General features: G+C 37.1%; 1 protein-coding gene across 6 annotated transcripts in view; it reads left to right on the top strand.

Moving 5' to 3' along the window:
* RC3H1 (ring finger and CCCH-type domains 1) overlaps nt 1–19,640 on the top strand; it is a 59,913-nt gene that overhangs the window by 25,146 nt on the left and 15,127 nt on the right. For 3 of the 6 annotated variants that reach the window (XM_087828117.1, XM_087828114.1, XM_087828112.1), the window contains exons 5-14: nt 379–554; nt 1,265–1,465; nt 4,120–4,252; nt 8,647–8,765; nt 10,374–10,486; nt 11,510–11,791; nt 12,091–12,305; nt 14,119–14,214; nt 14,584–14,951; nt 15,395–15,559. In XM_087828117.1, the coding sequence (XP_087684243.1) occupies nt 379–554; nt 1,265–1,465; nt 4,120–4,252; nt 8,647–8,765; nt 10,374–10,486; nt 11,510–11,791; nt 12,091–12,305; nt 14,119–14,214; nt 14,584–14,951; nt 15,395–15,559 (1,868 nt within the window). The remainder of the gene's footprint in view (nt 1–378; nt 555–1,264; nt 1,466–4,119; nt 4,253–8,646; nt 8,766–10,373; nt 10,487–11,509; nt 11,792–12,090; nt 12,306–14,118; nt 14,215–14,583; nt 14,952–15,394; nt 15,560–19,640) is intronic. The other 3 variants (XM_087828116.1, XM_087828115.1, XM_087828113.1) reach the window with 2 other exon arrangements.

Here is a 19,640-nt window from a genome sequence, read left to right as displayed (position 1 = left end):
TTCTAAAAGTGTGGTATAGGAGCTACAAATATGTACAAAGGCTAGTTCATTGCATATTCTATTGTTACTTGATAATCATAGCGTGGGTGATTCCATGTCAGTTTTTCACAGCACTTAACTTTTCCCTTAATGCTAGAACTTTGTTCATTTTTGATAGAAGTTCTTAAATGTATTAACTTCTTATCTGCTTTCTTAAATAAAATATACAGAGTGTAATACAAAAATGCCCCCCAAAAGGTTGAAAAGGATAACTGCGACTATTATTGCATTGCCTATTTAAGTGATACCTGCAAAAATTATTGAATATTGCCCTTCTAATAAGTGAATTTATCTTATCCCTGCAAATGATAAATTTTGGTTTTGCCCAACTTTTCCTAGCAATGCAGGAGGAAGCTCTAAAGCTGGTTCTTCTGGCCTTAGAAGATGGTTCTGCTTTGTCAAGAAAAGTATTGGTTCTCTTTGTGGTGCAAAGGTTGGAGCCACGGTTTCCTCAAGCCTCTAAAACTAGCATTGGGCATGTTGTCCAACTCCTATATAGAGCCTCCTGCTTCAAGGTATGAACCTCTGTTACATTTTATTTAAAGGAAACATTGTCCTTTCCCTAAACAAGTAGTAAAACTTTTGAGTTTAATAAAGTTGTATGTATTTTTTCAGAAAATCCAGTAATTTTTCTTTTAAAGAATATAGATGGTTTCCTAGTAAATCTTTTCATATTAAACTTGTATGTTAGTTAGATAGTGAATAACATAGATCAAACTGAGGCTTATAGATTTTTGCATTTGGAGAGACTAATAAGCGGTGTCAGTTTTCCACCAAGACTGCAAGGAGAATTGGTCTGGATAGAGAGAGTCATTGAAGGAGGAAATAAGGTGTATTTGGCTATTCTGATATGATTCTAGAGATTTTGACATTTGTAAAAGGGAAAATGTTTTATTGGTAAAATGGTGTGCTCCATTTTAATCTTGCTGTTGTTACTAAAAGAAATGTTTGTTACATTAAAATTATTTGAGTGTCATCCCATGTACCAGAAGGTGGCTGGTTCAATTCCGGGCCATGCCAGTAGGGGGCGTGCAGGAGGCAGCCCATTGATATTTATCTCTAATCGATGTTTCTGTCTCTCTCTCTCTTCCTCTCTGTGAAATCAGTAAAAACATTTGAAAAAAATGATCTGTTATCCATAGATGTTCTTACAAAGTATAAACCCATTTCATTCCTTACCTGACTCACGATGGGATTATGTGTATCATTATGTGTATCTTGTTAGGTCACCAAACGTGATGAAGACTCTTCTTTGATGCAGCTGAAAGAAGAATTTAGGACCTATGAAGCTCTGCGGCGAGAGCATGACTCCCAGATAGTGCAGATTGCTATGGAAGCAGGCTTACGAATTGCACCTGACCAGTGGTCCTCTTTGCTTTATGGAGACCAGTCTCATAAATCTCATATGCAGTCCATTATTGACAAGGTACACCCTTTGTTATTCCTTACTTCTTGGACTAATCTGGAGTTTTGGTGATTCATGATTCTCTGTAGTTGGGTGTCATTTCATAACTGGTCACATCGTAATACCAGTTTGTTAATACAAAGAATTTTAAAAACTGAGGTGTAATTGACATTTTTCATATAATATTTTATCAGTGTTTTAATGCTTTATCGAGCACGCACTTGCTCATTCTTTGAGAGGCTCCTATCTCTTTATATCATTACCTTTCTCCCTTCTTTTATTGTTCTCTGAGTTTTGTTCACTGTTTGTTAAACCCATTTCCTAAATGGATTTATTGTCTACCTGTAGCAGACGTTTAATGGTCTGGAAGATGTACACATTGAGGTTTCATATCATTCTCAGTGAGAAAAATTTCACATAAGTTACCAACCATTCTAAGTTTGAGCAAATTTTCAATAAACTTATTTCTACTTTCTGTTGTTTGTTATGACAAAAAGATCACTAGAGTACACATGAATTTTAGGTCAGGCTTCATTATTTATTTTTTACTCTAAGAGTTATTTTTAATTCTCTTAAAACTGGAGCATACTAAAAAATCCCACAAAACTGGAGCATACCATAAATGTGTTGTGATTCAGTATGAAATATATGAAAGCACTGTAAAAAAGCCTAAAAGTGCCATGTAAATATACTATGTTCAATAATAGTATTTAAGTTTTACTATTTTACCTTACATACTTATAACCATAGAGATGGTATACTTTAGAGTCCACCCTATCATTAATTGAGAGAAATAAGGTTAAGATGTTGCCCAAATATTTAACACTTACTGAGAGCTTACTATGTACTTGGTGGTTTAAAGAATTCATTTATTATTCTCAACAGCCCTGTATTATCCCTTTTATCCAGAGACAGAGAGGTTAAGTGCATTTCTCTGGTGACAGATCTGGGTTTGAACTGGGGCATTCTGACTCTAGAATACCTGTTCTTAACCACTAAGTCTCTTTCCAAGCCAGTCTCTCTCTCTCTCTTTCTCCCCCCCCTCCTATTCCCAAAGATAGAATTCTTTGAATGAGTAGAAGATTGATGGTAAAGGAGAATTGGGAAATGTGTTTTATAGCTACTTGGTGCATAATTTTCAGTATTATTACTTGTTTTGTCCTCTAAGTCTTCCCTAGATACCTCTAACCAAACTTTACGTGCAACTTTTACGTCTGAAATTATGCAACTGACATTACATAACATATTGAAACCTTAGTAATGATCTCTTAAAGGAGTAGCTTTCTACCTCTGAAGAGAAACTTGGCCTTTTTAATAAAGGTTCTACAAGGAATCTTGTAGAATTGTCTGAACTAGGCTATATAACTAGGTATATGTCCTGTAATAATTTTCTCACATTATGAGCAAGAATTTGAATTTAATATCCAGAGACCTTCATACAATAAACTAGTAAACAAGCTTTGCAGTGTATGTGACATCTTATATGGAGCAATAGAACTTTCTGTGATAATGGAAATGTCCTATATATGCACTGTCCAATATGATCATTAGCCACACATGGTTATTAAGCCACCAGTATGTGACTTGCCCAACTAAAATTTTTATTTCATTTTATTTAAATTTAAAAAGCTGCATGTTGCTAATGGCTACTGTATCAAACAGTACAAATAGAGACTTTATTTAAAATATTAAGCAATAATCCTAGTAAATTAATGGAAAAAGAAACATGAATTAACAGTTCACAAAGAGGAAATATTTCTAGTCGACTGGATAGACTTCATATAATATCACTGGTAGCCAAAACCATAAGTTTATAAATTATTTAAGTATATAAAAAAACATGCAGAGAAGAAAAAATTAAATATAGGCATGTCAGCATTCTAATATTATTTTCCATGTTTTTTTAAAATGTATGCTTTTAAAGAAAAATTACCTTTTATACAGTGACCTTTTGGGAGGGACAAATCCTCATCTGTATTAATATATAGTTAATTTTTCCAAGTAGGAACCCTTAGTTACTATCACATAATCAACTTTTTTTTTTTTTTAACTAAAGGTCATGTATGGGCAACTTAAGGAAGTTAATGCAAGAATGTGTATCATTAAGGCGTAGGAAAATACACAATCTGAGAGCTTCTAAGAATCCCAAACCAATATAGGATTCTTTTGGAGTTGCAGTGGACTTTTGAAATGATGTAGTCCATATAACATATGTACTTCAGACTGAGTCTGTAAAGATTATAGCCAGTGTCATGACCTTTGGTCTGTAACAGAACCTGAACCCAAACTTAGTTCAGTTTCATTGTTCTTGCTTTTGTATAGCATTTTCTGTAGACTGTATTTCCAAATTTCAGTTATTTGGAAGGACCCCAAGAGCCTAACCGTAAGAACATAAAATGGAAAGAGTACTTCCAAACTGAGAATTATGAGGGGTCTCACATGTGAGGAATGTGGTAGCAGAGGGAAGAGAGGGTACAGCATGCCAAGCCACAGATGCAGAGAGGTGCAGGGTTCGCTCAGGTAGCAACAGGAAATCCAGCCTGGCCAAAGTGTGGGAGGTGTGGGAGGCTAAAAATTAAACTTAAATTGCAAAGATGATTGTGATACTGTAAATAATCTTTACTTTAAAAGGATTATCTGGCCTCTGAGGAAGTTAATATTTTTCTTCTTTTAAGTTGCAGACTCCAGCCTCTTTTGCACAAAGTGTCCAGGAACTAACAATTGCTCTCCAGCGGACTGGAGACCCAGCAAACTTGAACCGACTAAGACCCCATTTGGAGCTATTAGCAAACATTGACCCTAGTCCAGGTAAACCTAAGGGACATTAAAGGGCTGTCCTATGTGTACCTCAGTGCTGCTCAATGATTCTTTTAATTATTTTTAGTTACATTTTCCTAGAATTTCCTAGAATGGTTATTCCAGTTTTTTCTACAGTATTTTAGTTCTGGCCTCAGTCTTTTCTGTCTCTTTATTACTTCAACTAATATTTATTTTTTAATACTTTTTACTGTGCTGTTCATTTCACCAGCAAAGTAGATTCTCTCTGGAGCCCTTTATGTTTCCTCTTTCTCTCAGTGTAACATTGTGCTGTATTGTACCATTCTCATCTCTTTTGACTAAACTCAGGTTTTCTCATTTTTTCTAAATCACGTTATTAGTTGCATTTTTTTGGGTACCATTTTTTTCTTCTCTACGGTATCTCATTTCATCAGGTATCTCTCTTATTTTCAACCCTTTTCCTGTTCCTTCTTCTTGACCTGAAATTCTCCCAGCCTTCATTTTTCACCTAATACTTCATCTGAGATATGTTCACTTATATTCTATTGCTGTCCTGTGTTCATTCCCACTACTGAACTAAAACCCTCTTAACATTCACTAGTAATTTCCCAGTTTCTAATTCCAAAGACTTCTTCTCAGTCCTTAAATTACTTCATTTGATAATGTTGTTGACTACTTCCTGGATATAGAAACTCTTGTAATAACTTATATCTGTAGTCTTGTGGTTCTCTTCTGACCTGTCTAAATGCTGGTTCTGTCTTATTTTGACCATTCTTTTCTCTCCTGCCCACCAAAGAGTAGGCTGATTGTGTTCTTGGAATTTTGTTTTCTCTGCACTCTGTTGATGATGGTCATTCATTCCCAGCATCGGGTATTATCTCTTTGTAGATAATGGACTCTCAATATCTCTATCACTATTATGTCTTCATTACTCCAGACCCACTTTCTCAAAGCTCTCTGAGATTCACCATCATCGCCTGATACCTGCTCTTCCTCCTGTGTGCCCTCTCTCTAAATGACCTAATTCTCAAGCTATGTGAGCTTAAAACCTGAGGCTTTTGTGCTACTTCATTTCTTTTCCTTTTGCTTGCTCTACATACCATTCCAGACAACAGGATCTGTCTGCTCTTCTTTCACAATATCCCTTTATCCCATGCCTATTAATGCTGCCTTAGTGAGGCCTCAGTCCTTTTCCTGAGACTGAATGCCTTTCATTCCACTTACTGCTGCAAAATAAATCCCATCTCTTATTTCTACACTCAGAAACTTTCAGTGATACCCCACTGCTTATAGAATAAGGTTTTGAACTCTTGACTGTGGCATTCAGAGCTCTCTAATTTTTTATCAGCTTACCTTTGTAGATTTACTACCAAAACTGCTTAATCAAACCAATCAGATCTAGTCCTACAACACAGTGATTTTCCCCCTCATTTCTTTGCTTTGATCATTCTGAGCAATGAAAAGAGCACTTTCGCAAGCTCACCACTCCATCAGCTCCCAGCCTGCTTACCTGCATCTGTGCAGGTATATTCTGCACGCCTTACGTAAGAGTTGGTAAACTCTCACCTAAGGCAACCTTCTCTCGTGCACTGATATCATCTTGTCAAGTCTGCCCTTCCAGTGTCTCTCTTTCTTATCATCAGTTTTCCTTCTCTAATAGAGTATTTCTATCAGCAAACAAACATACTATTATTCCTCTCACTGTAACACACCTTTGACACCATTTGCCATCCACCTACATTCTATTTCTCTCTTTTTTATAGCACTCTGTTGAACTCACTGTAACCAGGCTTTTTTATCTCTACCACTTAATCCAGTCTGCTTTTGTCAAGATTACAAGTGACTTTCATGTAGCGGACTCCAAACAGCAGCTCTTGATACTCATTGTATTTGACCTGTTGGCAGCAGTTAACATTGTTGTTTACTTCACTTCTTGTAACATTTTTTTCCACTTGGCTTCCAGGCCACCACTGTCTCTTAGTTTCCTTCTTTCCTGGTAGAATCCTCCTCCTCAGCCTCCTTTGTTAGTTTCTCCTCCCCATAGCTTCTAACCATTTTCCCCCCTAGCCTCTGACTTTTGGAATGCTTCTAGAGTTTAATCCTTATAGCTCTTCTGTTTTCTGTTTACGCCCATTCCCTAGAATGTGCTTTAAATATTATTTAAAGTCTCATGACTTTAAATATTATTTATATAACTCATAAATTTACTATATTTCATCAGTTCTGAAGCCCACAGTTTTTTACAGCTCTTAGCATTTCTGAAGTTGGGATGCATTTGTACAAGCACTGATACAATAATTAGTCTTTTAAAAAAAAATTGGCACATAAAATAATGGCTCGTGTGTTACAGTTGACATTTTAGAACCTGTGAAACACAGTATCTCCAACCCACACCTTCTTCCAGAATTCTTTTGTATATCCACCTGCCTGCTCAATATCCAACATTCCAACCTCTCTGCTTGACTATCAGATAGGAATTTCGAACTTAATCTATTGAAAAGTGAGTTCCAAGCCCTCACCCCATCCCCGTTCCAGTTAGTGGCAGTTCTAGCATTCTGTTTCCTCAGTCCAAAGACCTTGGCAATACCATCCACAACTCACCTTTCTCTCTTAAGATATATCTACTCCATCAGCATATCCTGTAGGCCCTGCCTTGAAAATCCACTCGGAATCCACCTACTTAACTCTTTCACTGCTACCACCCTTATCTCTCCCTCTTCATGGACCATAGAATAGCCTCCTGTTGTCTGTCTGGTTTGAGCTTAGGTGCCAGAGTGATCCTATTACCCCTCTGCTCAAAAATTCTTCAGGGCTTTTTTCATTCAGTAAAAGCCAACGCCTTTCTATATGACCTCCCAGGCGTCCCAGGATCTGGTCTTCCTTTACCTCTCTCCCCTCGTCCCCTGCTCGTCCATCCACCCTACACTCTCTGGTTTCAGGTCCAGACAGGCCAGGCCTGCTCCCGTGGCAGGGCTCTGCATGTCTCCCCCCTCCTCCTAGGATGTTTTCTCCTGGTGTACGCACAGGCACACTCAACCCTTCCTTCAGGTTTCATCAGATATAACCCTCTCCAGGAGGCCTTCTCAGGCCTCCCTGGCTAAAGCTCTACACGTGCCTGTCTCACTCTCCTTCTTTGCTCTATTTATTCAACTCATTATTATTGAAATACTTGTATTTTGGTTATTTATCTTACCTATTGTCTGGCTTCTCTCCTTGAGTAGAAGAGATTTTTGTTCTGAGTGCTACGGCTTCCCAGCAGCTAGAACCATCCCCGGGAACAAGATGTTCCAAAGACACTTTCACGTGACGGTCCCTCTGCCTTCTCTGCGCCCTCCTCCTTCCCTTCTTTGCTGTTAAAATTCCAAGTTTCCTCCAAAGACGAGTGCAAATGCCATCGCCTGAATCTTTCGGAATGTCTCCAACAGGAGTCAGCTCTACACCTGTGTTCTTCCGTCATTTTATATTTCTTTTTTTAAAATGTATCTGTATTGATTTCAGAGAGAGGAAGGGAGAGTGAGAGAGAGAGAGAAACATCAATGATGAGAGAGTTGTCATTGGATGCCCCCAGCTGGGGATCGAGCCCGCAGCCTGGGCATGTGCCCTGACCAGGAATCGAACTGCCATCTCCTGGATCCTTGGTCGATGCTCAAGCGCTGAGCCATGCCCAGCCAGGCTTATATCTCTTTTAAAGAAACATTTCATATTTAGCCCTGTGGTTAATTTTTCCTTTATAAAATTTCAGTACTGGCCCTGGACAGATAGCTTACTAAATGAAGAGGATGCATAGCAGAGTTGCTTTATATATTAGTTCTTAAACTTTTAAAATAATTGTTTACCATTACTTGGTTTATACAAAATTTCAAAATAGACATGACAAATTTGTTGACCGTAGGCTGTCCACAGTTAAATTTTGCTTGGTGCACACAGTGTTGGCCTGCACAATATTCTAAATTTTTTTAGGTATCAACACTTAAAAACTGGGTAATTTTACATACAAATCTCAAATTTCAGCGTTCCCTGAGAAACTGGTGTATCTGGCAGGGCCAGCCTTGCATCCTCACATAACAACCATCAGCTAAAGTTTAATAGTAACTGTGACCTTAGATGTGAAACATACTCTCCAGTTCACAGTGCCTGTCTCTTTCTGTTGTCATTTCCAACACGAAGCATCTATTGACAGTTGACATTTATTGTCTGGCCTACTTAATTCCTTTATGTTACCGTCCCTGTCCCTGTAGCTGTTTGTTTTCAGCCCCAGATTTAGAAGAATACATCTGTTTCTTTAAAACAATGTTTAGGTGAATAAGCTGTTACCTGAAGCTTAACTTGATTTCACTGAAGTGCTTACACATCTCTTTTATAATTTAATATTGAGGAAAACATTGGATAATGTTTAAAAGAATGTATTTTTATTTGTTGTGTAGATGCTCCTCCTCCTACTTGGGACCAGCTCGAAAATGGACTGGTTGCTGTGCGTACAGTGGTACATGGGCTGGTTGATTATATCCAGAACCATAGCAAGAAAGGCGCGGATCAACAGCAGGTAAGGGACACAAGCCAGCAAGGTGACATGAGCACTTTGAGACTCTGACTGTAGAAACTATATAGTAGGTTAGTGTGGTTAGCAGCCAGTTTACTGGATTAGCCTTGTATTTTATGTGACAACATTGAGTGAAATAATTCTTGTTGGTCTAATGTGCTGGACTCACTTTTCACATTGGATGTAGCAGCATTTGGTTCTCTGCTAAAGTTTATTCCATTTAAACCAAATTATTTTCTTTGGTTACTATTACATCTCTGTTTGACAATAGTTATCGCTTTTTAGTGCTAATGCTATATTTCTCCCAGTACTGTTCACGCATTTGTAAATGCTTTTTCTATATTAGTGTTTTAACATTTTCATTCTTAATATCTGTTACGCCAGTGGGCCAATTTTTCCTCAAATATTTTTAAATGAAATATATGACAGCAAAATATAATAGATCATGTGGCTGGAGTTTTTTTTGTTTTGTTTTTTAATATATCTCTATTGATTTCAGAGAAAGGAAAAGAGAGGGAGAGAGAGAGATGGAAACATCAATGATGAGAGAGTCATTGATCGAGCCCGCAACCGGGGCATGTGCCCTGACCAGGAATCGAACCCCGATCGCCTGGATCCTAGGTGGACGCTCAACCGCTGAGCCACGCCCAGCTGGGCGTGGCTGGAGTTTTTAATTTTACTCTCCAAAATTTTGTTTTGCTCTCAGGTTCTATGTTAGGTTCACTTTTTATTTTTTTTTATTTTGTAGTAAACTTGAGAAATTAAAACTTTGTTATTAATTTATCTGGCTCAGGTAAATATTAACGATAGATTATTTACTATTATTTTGTTTGGGAAGCAAGAAATATTAAAACTGTCCTAAGTAGAATAATATGGATATAATTATCCTAATCAATCTAAGCACAGATGTTTTGATTCAGAAACAAAAGAAATTAAAACCTATTGTTAACTCCCTGTTCTAGTAGACGTGAAAAATGTAACAAAAATAGTAAGGTTAACCTTTAAATTCTACCAGTAAATGATAAAATACATTAAATTTTATTTTGCTTAGTATCATGTTTGATATTAACTCCCAAATTCGTTGTCCTGCCTTATTACTGAGTTGTAAATAATGAGTTTCATTTGTACCTTTGGAGATACGTTGAGTCCTTGATTTAATCTACATGTCGAGAATTGGTTACAGAATATTTGTCAGTTATAGGACCTATTGTAGATTTGTGGTGTGTTATAAAAAACATAAGTGTACTCTACTAAACTTTGTTCAAAACAAGTATTAGAAGACAGTTTAAACATTTGAAATTCCAGTGGTTGGTTCATTATAAAACCCGGAAAGAAGATCATAGAACTCCCATGAGATTTAATCAAGAATTTATGTGATAGTACATGTTTGAGAACATATCAGAAAATCTGGAGTACATTCTTTATAATTAACTTACTTATTTTGGGACTCTGAGACTTCAGACAGAATGACTTTCCAGTGTTTTTGCTCTGGGCAGTCTAGGTAAGTATGTGAATCAATCTGAATTATTTATCTAGATTATCAAGATCCTAAAATGGCAGTGAAAATTTTTCATCTGTTTTTAATGTTTAATGTCTTAATTTTGGTCTTAGCCTCCACAACACAGCAAATACAAAACATACATGTGTCGAGACATGAAGCAGAGAGGAGGATGCCCTCGGGGGGCCAGCTGTACGTTTGCACACTCGCAGGAGGAACTGGAAAAGTAAGTGCAGACAGTCACTAGACTCAGCCTCCTAACAGAATAAGGTAGAATTGTTCAGTTGGATAACTTGCTGCCCTTGAAAACCACAAGAAGGGTAAGTAGGTACATTCTCTTTCATGAACAGGAAATGTTTAGAAAGTAATACAGAATTTTTTTATTTTTAAAATTAAAAAAATAAATAGGTCTTTATTGATTTCAGAGAGAGGAAGGGAGAGGGAGAGAAAGAGTTGAAACATCAGTGATGAGAGAGAGTCATCATTGATCGGCTGCCTCCTGCAGGCCCCCGACTGGGGATCAAGCCCACAATCTGGGCATGTGCCCTGACTGGGAATCAACCATGATCTTCTGGATCCTAGGTCGATACTCAGCCTCTGAGCCATGCCCGGCCAGGCAGTAATACAGAATTTTGAAAAAACAAGTAGTTTTTTCAGCTTTCATTATATCATGCCTAAAAGTAGGAAACCGTTTATGGTTAATTGAATCTAGGAGTAAGTGATTCTCACTACCAAAATAATGAAAGTTCTAAGAATTTTCATCAGCTTTAACTGACTCATTTTAACTAATTGAATAGTGCATTACCAATGGAAAAATTGACTCTGCTCTATTAAAGAAATTATTTTATTTCCAGGTTCAGTTTCACAGATTTCATTCAAATTTCAAGGACCTGATAATTCTAATGATGTTAAATTTTCCAGCACATAGTAGAAAGAAAGAAAAACCTTTTATTTTTTGTAAAACCAATAATACTAAGTTTGATAAACATAGCACAATTAAACTACAAATTCATCTCACATATTAACATTTTTTAAATCCCAAATATTAAACTTAGAATTCAGTAATACATTAAAATAGATTCCATGGCTAACTATAAAGGTAGTACAATATTAGTTAATATAGGTTAGAGAAGAAACACCTTGTGATTATATCCAAAGATTCCAAAAAGGATTTGAATAAAATACATTTGTGTTCTTGGTTTTGCTTTTGTAATTTTGGTTTTGGTGTGTGCCTTTGCCATTTATATAGATTTCGTAAAATGAACAAACGCCTGGTTCCCAGAAGACCCCTGAGTGCCTCTTTGGGTCAGCTTAATGAGGTGGGCCTGCCTTCAGCAGCTATCCTTCCAGACGAAGGTGCAGTGGATCTGCCTAGCCGAAAACCCCCTGCTCTGCCCAATGGGATTGTGTCAGCAGGGAACACAGTAACGCAGCTAATTCCACGAGGGACAGACCCCAGCTACGATTCTAGTCTGAAACCAGGAAAGATAGATCATCTGAGCAGCAGTGCCCCTGGATCCCCTCCTGATCTGTATGTCATTTTCTTAACTTTTAAAGTTTCTTTGTAAACACAAAGTAGAGGGAAGGAAGAATAATCAGTGTTTCTTTTAAATTCATTTTGGCCATTTTGTTGTTTTTCATTTCTATTTCTTGTGTTACTGATTTTTAAGAAAGCGTGGGTGAAATAAGATCAAAGTTTGTAAATTTTGTAGAAGGAATGACTTGGAAGAAAACAGTTGCTCAAATCATGACAGTTTTTTTTTTTAATGTTTAACAATTTATGTACATTGAGAGACCTTAAACTTGACTTGCACAATTTTATTCCCATAGGCTAGAAGCTGTCCCCAAGAGTATTTCTGCCTTACCTGTGAATCCGCATCCTGTACCTCCAAGGGGACCAACAGACCTGCCTCCTATGCCTGTCACCAAACCCCTTCAGATGGTACCACGGGGTTCACAGTTATATCCTGCACAGCAGGCAGATGTGTATTATCAGGATCCTCGAGGAGCCGTTCCACCATTTGAACCAGCACCATATCAGCAGGGTAATGATCTTTCCTTTATTGCGCTCACTTTTCTTAGGAGTTATGAGACCAATTCCAGAAAGAGTGATCATATTTGCAGTGGCCTCCTTAAGATAAGTGTATTTTTTAATACTTTGGAAAAAACAGATTTTATGAATAAATGAAGTAGCAGAGCTATAAAAGAAAATTGCCTTAACTCCTAAAAGCAGTCATAGTTAATTATGTTCATATACAGGGGTTGGCAAAAATAGGTTTACAGTTGTAATCCAAGGAAATTGTACAGTGATTAATAAATAATAATACAAGATTAACCTCTTTTCCCTACTCACAACTGTTATTTTTGCCCACCCCTGTATTTATGGAAATAACAAATCACCCAAGTAGACAGTGGAAATTTGCTAAGGCAGTATATATTTTCCTGACCAAAATTTTTTTCAATATTATAGTGGGTATAAAGTAAATAACCACTATACCCAGTATATTTTTCTTTCTATCAGTTATCACCTAATATTTTTCTGGGTCCTGAAGTATATATGAAAAAGGCAGCATACATATAGAGAGTTTATAGTGTAGAATCAGTATTAGTAAAGAATAGAAAACTGTGTGTGTGAGCATGTGTATGTGTACAGGCATACCCCAGAGAGAGTCCAGGCTCTGTTTCAGACCACCGCAGTAAAGTAAGACACAACTTTTTTGGTTTCTCGGTATATATAAAAGTTATGTTTACACTATACTGTAGTCTATTAATGTGTGTGATAAGCGTTATGTCTAAAAAATACTATATTGGTAAAAAATGCTCACCATCATCTGGGCCTATTGGGAAAATGGCTCTGGTAGACTTGCTCTTCAGGGTTGCCACAGACTGTCAAGTTGTTAAAAAAAAAAAGCAGTTATTTGTGAAACTCAATAAGTGAAGTACAGTCAAACATATATATGCCTATATATGTGTGTATATGTGTGTTAAAAATTAGATGTTCAATTGTGGTGGTTAATATTAGTGTGGTAGAAATTAACTGCAAGACTCAGGGGAGATCAGAGAGCTTGAGGAATTAAAGGGACTTTATGGGAAAATGCCCTAAGTAGAGGGTGCGGGAATAGAAAGAATAATTTACTAGTGGATTGCAAAAATGAGACTAGAGTCACTAAGGAGAAAGACCATTATTAATCTAGGTGTGAGTGTTGAGATCTGAATTAATATTGTGGGAAAGAAGAAGAGGGATTTTAGAAACTAGACAGATTTGAAAAACTAGCCAGTTTTAATGATAATACTAGGTATAGAGAACGAAGGAGAGGAGATGACTGAGGTTTCATGTATATAATTCATATGAAAAAAATAAACACCCACTTTTTATTTTTTATTTTTAAAAGTGTATCTTTATTGATTTCAGAGAGAGGAAGGGAGAGAGAGAGATAAAAACATCAATGATGAGTCATCATTGATCGGCTGCCTCCTGCAGGCCCCAGACTGGGGATTGAGCCTGCATTCTGGGCATGTGCCCTGACTGGGAATCGAACCACAGTCTCCTGGATCCTGGGTCGATGCTCAACCGCTGAGCCATGCCCAGCCTGGCTGTATCTTCCTTTTAGCCATCCATTACAGGAAGAACCCAACTACTTTTGTTGAAGTGACCTTAAACACAGTGTCTCAGGGTTTGATAATTACTAGAAAGAGATTTAATGCAGGAAGTTTAGGTGTTTATAAAATCAGTGGAAGGTGCTGGAAAAGCAGTTTTAAGCTAGGCCTCCCAGAGTAAGTTCCAGAACTAGCTGCGGAAAGAACCTTGTTACAGTGAAGAAGCAGTAAAAATTGGAAACTTCTGTCCTTAACTGCTAGCTCCAGAATCACATCACTTGAGGCAGAAGTCTGAAAATTGGGAAGCCACTCTAGAGGATGCAGTAGCTGCTAGGTCTGCACCAGATCTCCTTCCAGGTAACTCAGTGGCACATTCAGAACTCTCATGCAAGTGAGTGATTTGTGCAACCTGAGCTTCAGGGAAATGTAGTTGTGTGTGTTTTTCATTGCTTGCATTGTGTTAAGGCACACCTAAAAGAAAGTCAAACAATTGAGAGAGCCAATCTATTGTAGATTCTATATTAGTTTTTTTCCAGTAACTTTTATGGACAATTTTTACATGTTATTTTTCATAAAGCTAACCTGAGTATATAGCAGAGGGGGCAACATCTAAAGAAATGAGTGGATTGTTAATTATCTAGTGCTGAAATATTGTAGTAGACAAAGTCTTATATAGAAAACTAGATTGGCTCACTATTGCTCTGGTTGCTCTTCTGTAACATACAGGTGTGTACTACACTGCACCACAGTGTGTGTCCCGCTTTGTCCGACCTCCACCATCTGCTCCTGAGCCCGGTCCTCCCTATTTGGATCATTACCCACCCTACCTCCAAGATCGTGTTGTAAACTCTCAATATGGCACGCAGCCACAACAGTACCCACCTATGTACCCACCACACTATGATGGCCGTCGAGTATACCCTGCTCAGTCTTATGCAAGAGAGGAGATTTTTCGAGAAAGCCCCATACCCATTGAGATTCCACCTGCAGCAGTACCATCCTATGTACCAGAATCCAGAGAAAGATACCAACAGGTGGAGGGTTACTATCCAGTGGCTCCTCATCCAACTCAGATCAGACCTTCGTACATCAGAGTATGCTGGGGTTTTTCTTATTATTACATAGATTTAATTTACTTATTGCTTAGAGTGACTTTTTTTGTTGTTTTTTAAGAAAGCATGCCTTTATTTTTATCTTGTCATAATTTGGGTAGGTTTTTGTTTTAAATTAAACTATTAAAGGGGAAAAATTCTCTCTGCACTCTCACTAGTAACTGTTCTTAGTTCCTGAACTTTAGATGGCTTTATTAACAATCCTAGGTCTATTTGGAAATTATGGTGTCTGGCCAAGAAAACAAAACTTAAATTTAGCTTTTTGGGAAATCCTGAGAATTTTGGGGGGTTTTGTTTTGCTTTAAGTCTTGGTATTTCCAAATGTTAAGATGAGTATACAAGCTACTGCTTATTTAAAATATGTGCTAAATAAATTAATGTGTTTTGAAATTCTTTTCAGTTTTTCCTAACCTTTTCATTTTCAGGAGCCTCCTTATAGCAGGCTTCCTCCTCCCCAGCCGCACCCTAGTCTAGATGAGCTACATCGAAGACGAAAGGAAATAATGGCCCAACTAGAGGAACGGAAAGTGATCTCTCCACCTCCTTTTGCACCTTCACCAACATTGCCTCCTACCTTCCACCAAGAGGATGTAAGTGCATCATTTTTAGTCTCGGTTATTCATTTTTTCCTTATCAGTGTGGTTTTCATGTCCTGTTTAAGTGGTCTTTGCCTATTCTCAAGGTATGAAAATATTTTCCTTTGTTCTAAAAGGTTTACTATTTTATTTCCCATTTAGATCTACAGTCTGTCTAGAATTTTTGTATTCTAGTGTGTTAGGTGTCAAGGTGAATTTTTCTCCCCAAAGGATGTCTCATTGAAGACCATCCTTTCCCCCAGGGTCCTGCAGTCACCTTTGTCATGGTTAGGTGACTAGATATGTTTCTGGATGCATATTTCTATGTCCTTACACCAATACTGCATTATCTTAGTGTAGTTTTATAATACATCTTAATATTTGATGATGTTTATTTTTCAGTTTTGTTCTTCTTTATGGTTACCTTTGCTGTTCTTGGTCCTTGCAATTTTCAGACACATTTCAGAATCAGCATTCTGTTGTCCACAAAAATATCTGCTGCAATTTGTATTAGGATTACATTGACTCTGTGGATCTGAGCCGGCCAGTGTGTAACCCACTAGCCACATGTGGCTAATGAGTGCTTAAAATGTGGCTAGTCCAGCCCAGCCGGGCATGGCTCAGTGGTTGAGCATCGACCTAGGATCCAGGAGATCGGGGTTCGATTCCCGGTCAGGGCACATGTCCGGCTTGTGGGCTAGGCAGCCGATCAATGACTCTCTCGTCATTGATGTTTCTATCTCTCTCTCTCCCCCCCCTCCTTTCCTCTCTCTGAAATCAATAAAGATATATATTTTTTTTTAATTCACATGTGCTGTAAGCATAAAATATATGCTGGGTCTGAAGATTTAGTACCCCCAATAGTAAAATACCCCGTTAATATATTTCTGTTAAAGTGGTAATGCTCTGGATGTATTAATTTTAAAAATATGTGTTATTAAAATGAATTTCACCTGTTTCTTTTTATTTTTTTAATGTGGCTACTAGAAAATTTTAAATGATATGTGAGTCTCATTATATTTCCATTAGACAGCGTTGCTTTAGATCCATTTCGGGAGAATTGACATCTTGTCACTATTGAGTCTCCAGGAGCATGGTCTTCTCGCCTCTTACTTGGATCTTTAATTTCTCTCCGTTATGCCATGTGTCATATAGTTTTCATTTTTGCACATCTTTCATTAAACTTATATTCAGCAGCCTTGCTAAATTTCCTTATTAATTTCAGTATTTGTTGGATTTTTTTGGATTTTTTATGCACACAGTCATAACCTCAGTGACCATTTCTCTTTTTTCTTTTCAACCTTTATGTCTTTTTTTTTCTCTCCTTGTGATAGCTGGTCCTCCAGAGTTGTTTTGTTATTCAGTACAAGGGATCAGAGCACGTATTCTTGACTTATTTGCAGTCTTTAGTGACTGAAGCTTTTAATAATTCATCATTATGTTTGCTTTTTTTTGTAGATAACTTTTATCAAATTAATGAAATTCTCCTCTTCTTAGTTTTATACTATTTTTATAAATGAGATATGTCAAAGATTTATTTACATAATGAGGAAAGTAGCAGGATAGTAAAGTTGATTCAAAGAATAGGACAGGTTAGTATAGTAGTGAATGGCAGAAAAAAAGAACGCTGAAATAGGTTGCTAGAACAAGCTGATTAAAGTGCTAGAGGGCAATAAACCGTAACATTGGGGGTTATCTTCTTTCCATTTCTATAGGACACTGCTAGTGGTCGTCATGAATGAATGTTATCTTTTTAATGTCTACAGGGTCTATTGTGGCATTCATTTTTCCACTTCTGATAGTGGTAATTTTTTTCAGTCTTGCTAGGGATTTACCAACTTTGTCTTTTCAAAAAACCAGCTCTTTGCTTTGTTGATCTTACATATTTTGGTTTGTTATTAGACATACTGCCTGAGTTTAGAGAGAGAGAGAGAGAGAGAGAGAGAGAGTGTGTGTGTGTGTGTGTGTGTGTGTGTGTACACACACGTTTTTTACATCAAATAGATTTTCTCAGCAGTGTTCCAGTTGCAAATGTAAGGAACCATCAGGTCACATATAATAAACAGTAACCTTTTGGGTCTGAAAATGATCTACTAAATAAAAGTTGTTTACAGTGTCTAGCTTTCCTATCTAAACATTTGGATGAATTATCCATAATAATGTATATTAATTAGTAAAGTCATAACATCTATTAATGGAACTTTACTTGTAAAGTATAAACATTACATGATTTTTTTTGAAAACAGTATATTAGAGACATCCTAGAACCTTGTTATGCCATACTGTTTTTTAAGCAATATGGACAGCAATATGACACTGTGAAAAGGGAGCTAATTTTGGAATCAAACAGCTTTGATGTTTAGCTGTGTCACTCAGTGTGTGATCTTTTCTAAGTTCCCTAGGTTCCCTGAACCCTGAGGCTCAGGTTTCTCCATTTGTAAATCAAGTATAGTCAAGCCTACTCATAGTGATATGGTGAAGATTAAAGAGACATAAGGCATATGGCATATAGCAGGCATTCAGTGAATAATAACTAGTTACTGACATACAAAGCTACATACCCTTGAACAACATGTGGGTTAGGGGCGCCAACCCCTGTGAAGTCAAAAATTCGAGTGTAATTTTTGACTTCTTAAAATCTTTACTACTGTACAGTTGTCCCTCGATATCTGTGGGGGTTGGTTTCAGCAGACACCCCATATCAGTATCCACGGATGCTCAAGGCCCTTGTATAAAATGGTGTAGAACTATGTATAGATTTGGCCCTCTGTATCCACGGATGCAAAACCCGGGAATACGGGGCCAACTGTATGTTTATTAAAAACACTGTGTATAGTGGACCTACACAGTTCAGAATCTTGTTCATGGCTCAACTGTATTTAAACTTCAGTTCTGATCATAAACAACATACATAGAGTTGTGGTAACTTTATATATTGTAAAAATACATAACAGATTTCTCCAAAATCCCATTTTTTTATATCACTGTCAGTTTATTAGGTACTTCAACTTTTCTATGGGTGAACTAACATTTTTAATAGTATCATATAGTAATATATCTTGAGGTTCTGTGTGTGTTTTGTATTTTTTTGTTATTTTTGTGTTCACTTAACTAATTATCCTGCTTGTCTTTCTGTGTCAGTATATAAACTTTTCTCATTCTTTTTAATAGCCACAAAATACATTGTGGTCAGAAGAAAAGTACTTGTTAGTAGGTCACGTCTCTAAAAAACTAGCTGTTCTACATGAAGTTTGTAAGTGGAGGAGAAATGAAAAAGGAGACGGAGTTTTTAAAATAGATGTAGGACAAAAAAAAGCAAAAGACATATTAACCATAGAAATAGGAGTTGTGGTTGAAAATGAGTGATATTTGGAAACAGCAGACCCTGTGCCACTCAGAAGACCAAAAATGATGACTCAGAAAATAGAAGATTGTTTTAGATTGCGGGGGGAGGGGCATATAGAGCCACTTAAGTGTACCAGTAGCCCTTAGGGATCAGTTATGTATCTGTGATGAAGCAAAAGCAGCATTGAAGTTATAGTTCTAGCACTTCCCTGGGCTGGTGGAGCCCTGGTAAGATCACCTGTGCTGTCTCACATGGACTTGAGGAACATATGAGAGAGATAGTGTGCATAAAAGCACTTTAAAAACGGCAAAGCATTACACAAGCGCGAATGTTACAATTTTAGTAAAAATATGTTAGACCTACAATGGCTATTCTGTTATTACATAATTTCAGAACTCATCTTGAGAAAACAAAATTAGGCATCTTATCCTTTTCATTGAATTAGCCTCAGGACCAGAATTTTTTCAAGATATGAATTAATACTGTTAAAATGATTTCAGTAAAAGTTATTACCACATAGAACATAACTATGTAGAACATGCACTATAAATAACATTGAAAATAGTTTTAACGCCCTTGTTTATCTGGAATGTTCTTGAAAGAAACATTGAAGGGAGGGTTTAGCAAAACTAGAGGGCTTGGTACGTACTTGCTTACCTGTTGACTTTATTGAATGACAGCGAGGATGATCACACCTCAAAATGCCTAGCTTGATTCCTAGAAAGACACTGGGGTACTTACTTCTTTTTT

The sequence above is a fragment of the Miniopterus natalensis genome, chromosome 19, assembly GCF_054644295.1.
Source record: "Miniopterus natalensis isolate mMinNat1 chromosome 19, mMinNat1.hap1, whole genome shotgun sequence".
In the NCBI taxonomy this organism is placed as follows: domain Eukaryota; kingdom Metazoa; phylum Chordata; class Mammalia; order Chiroptera; family Miniopteridae; genus Miniopterus; species Miniopterus natalensis.
This window is presented reverse-complemented; position numbering and strand designations above follow the sequence as displayed.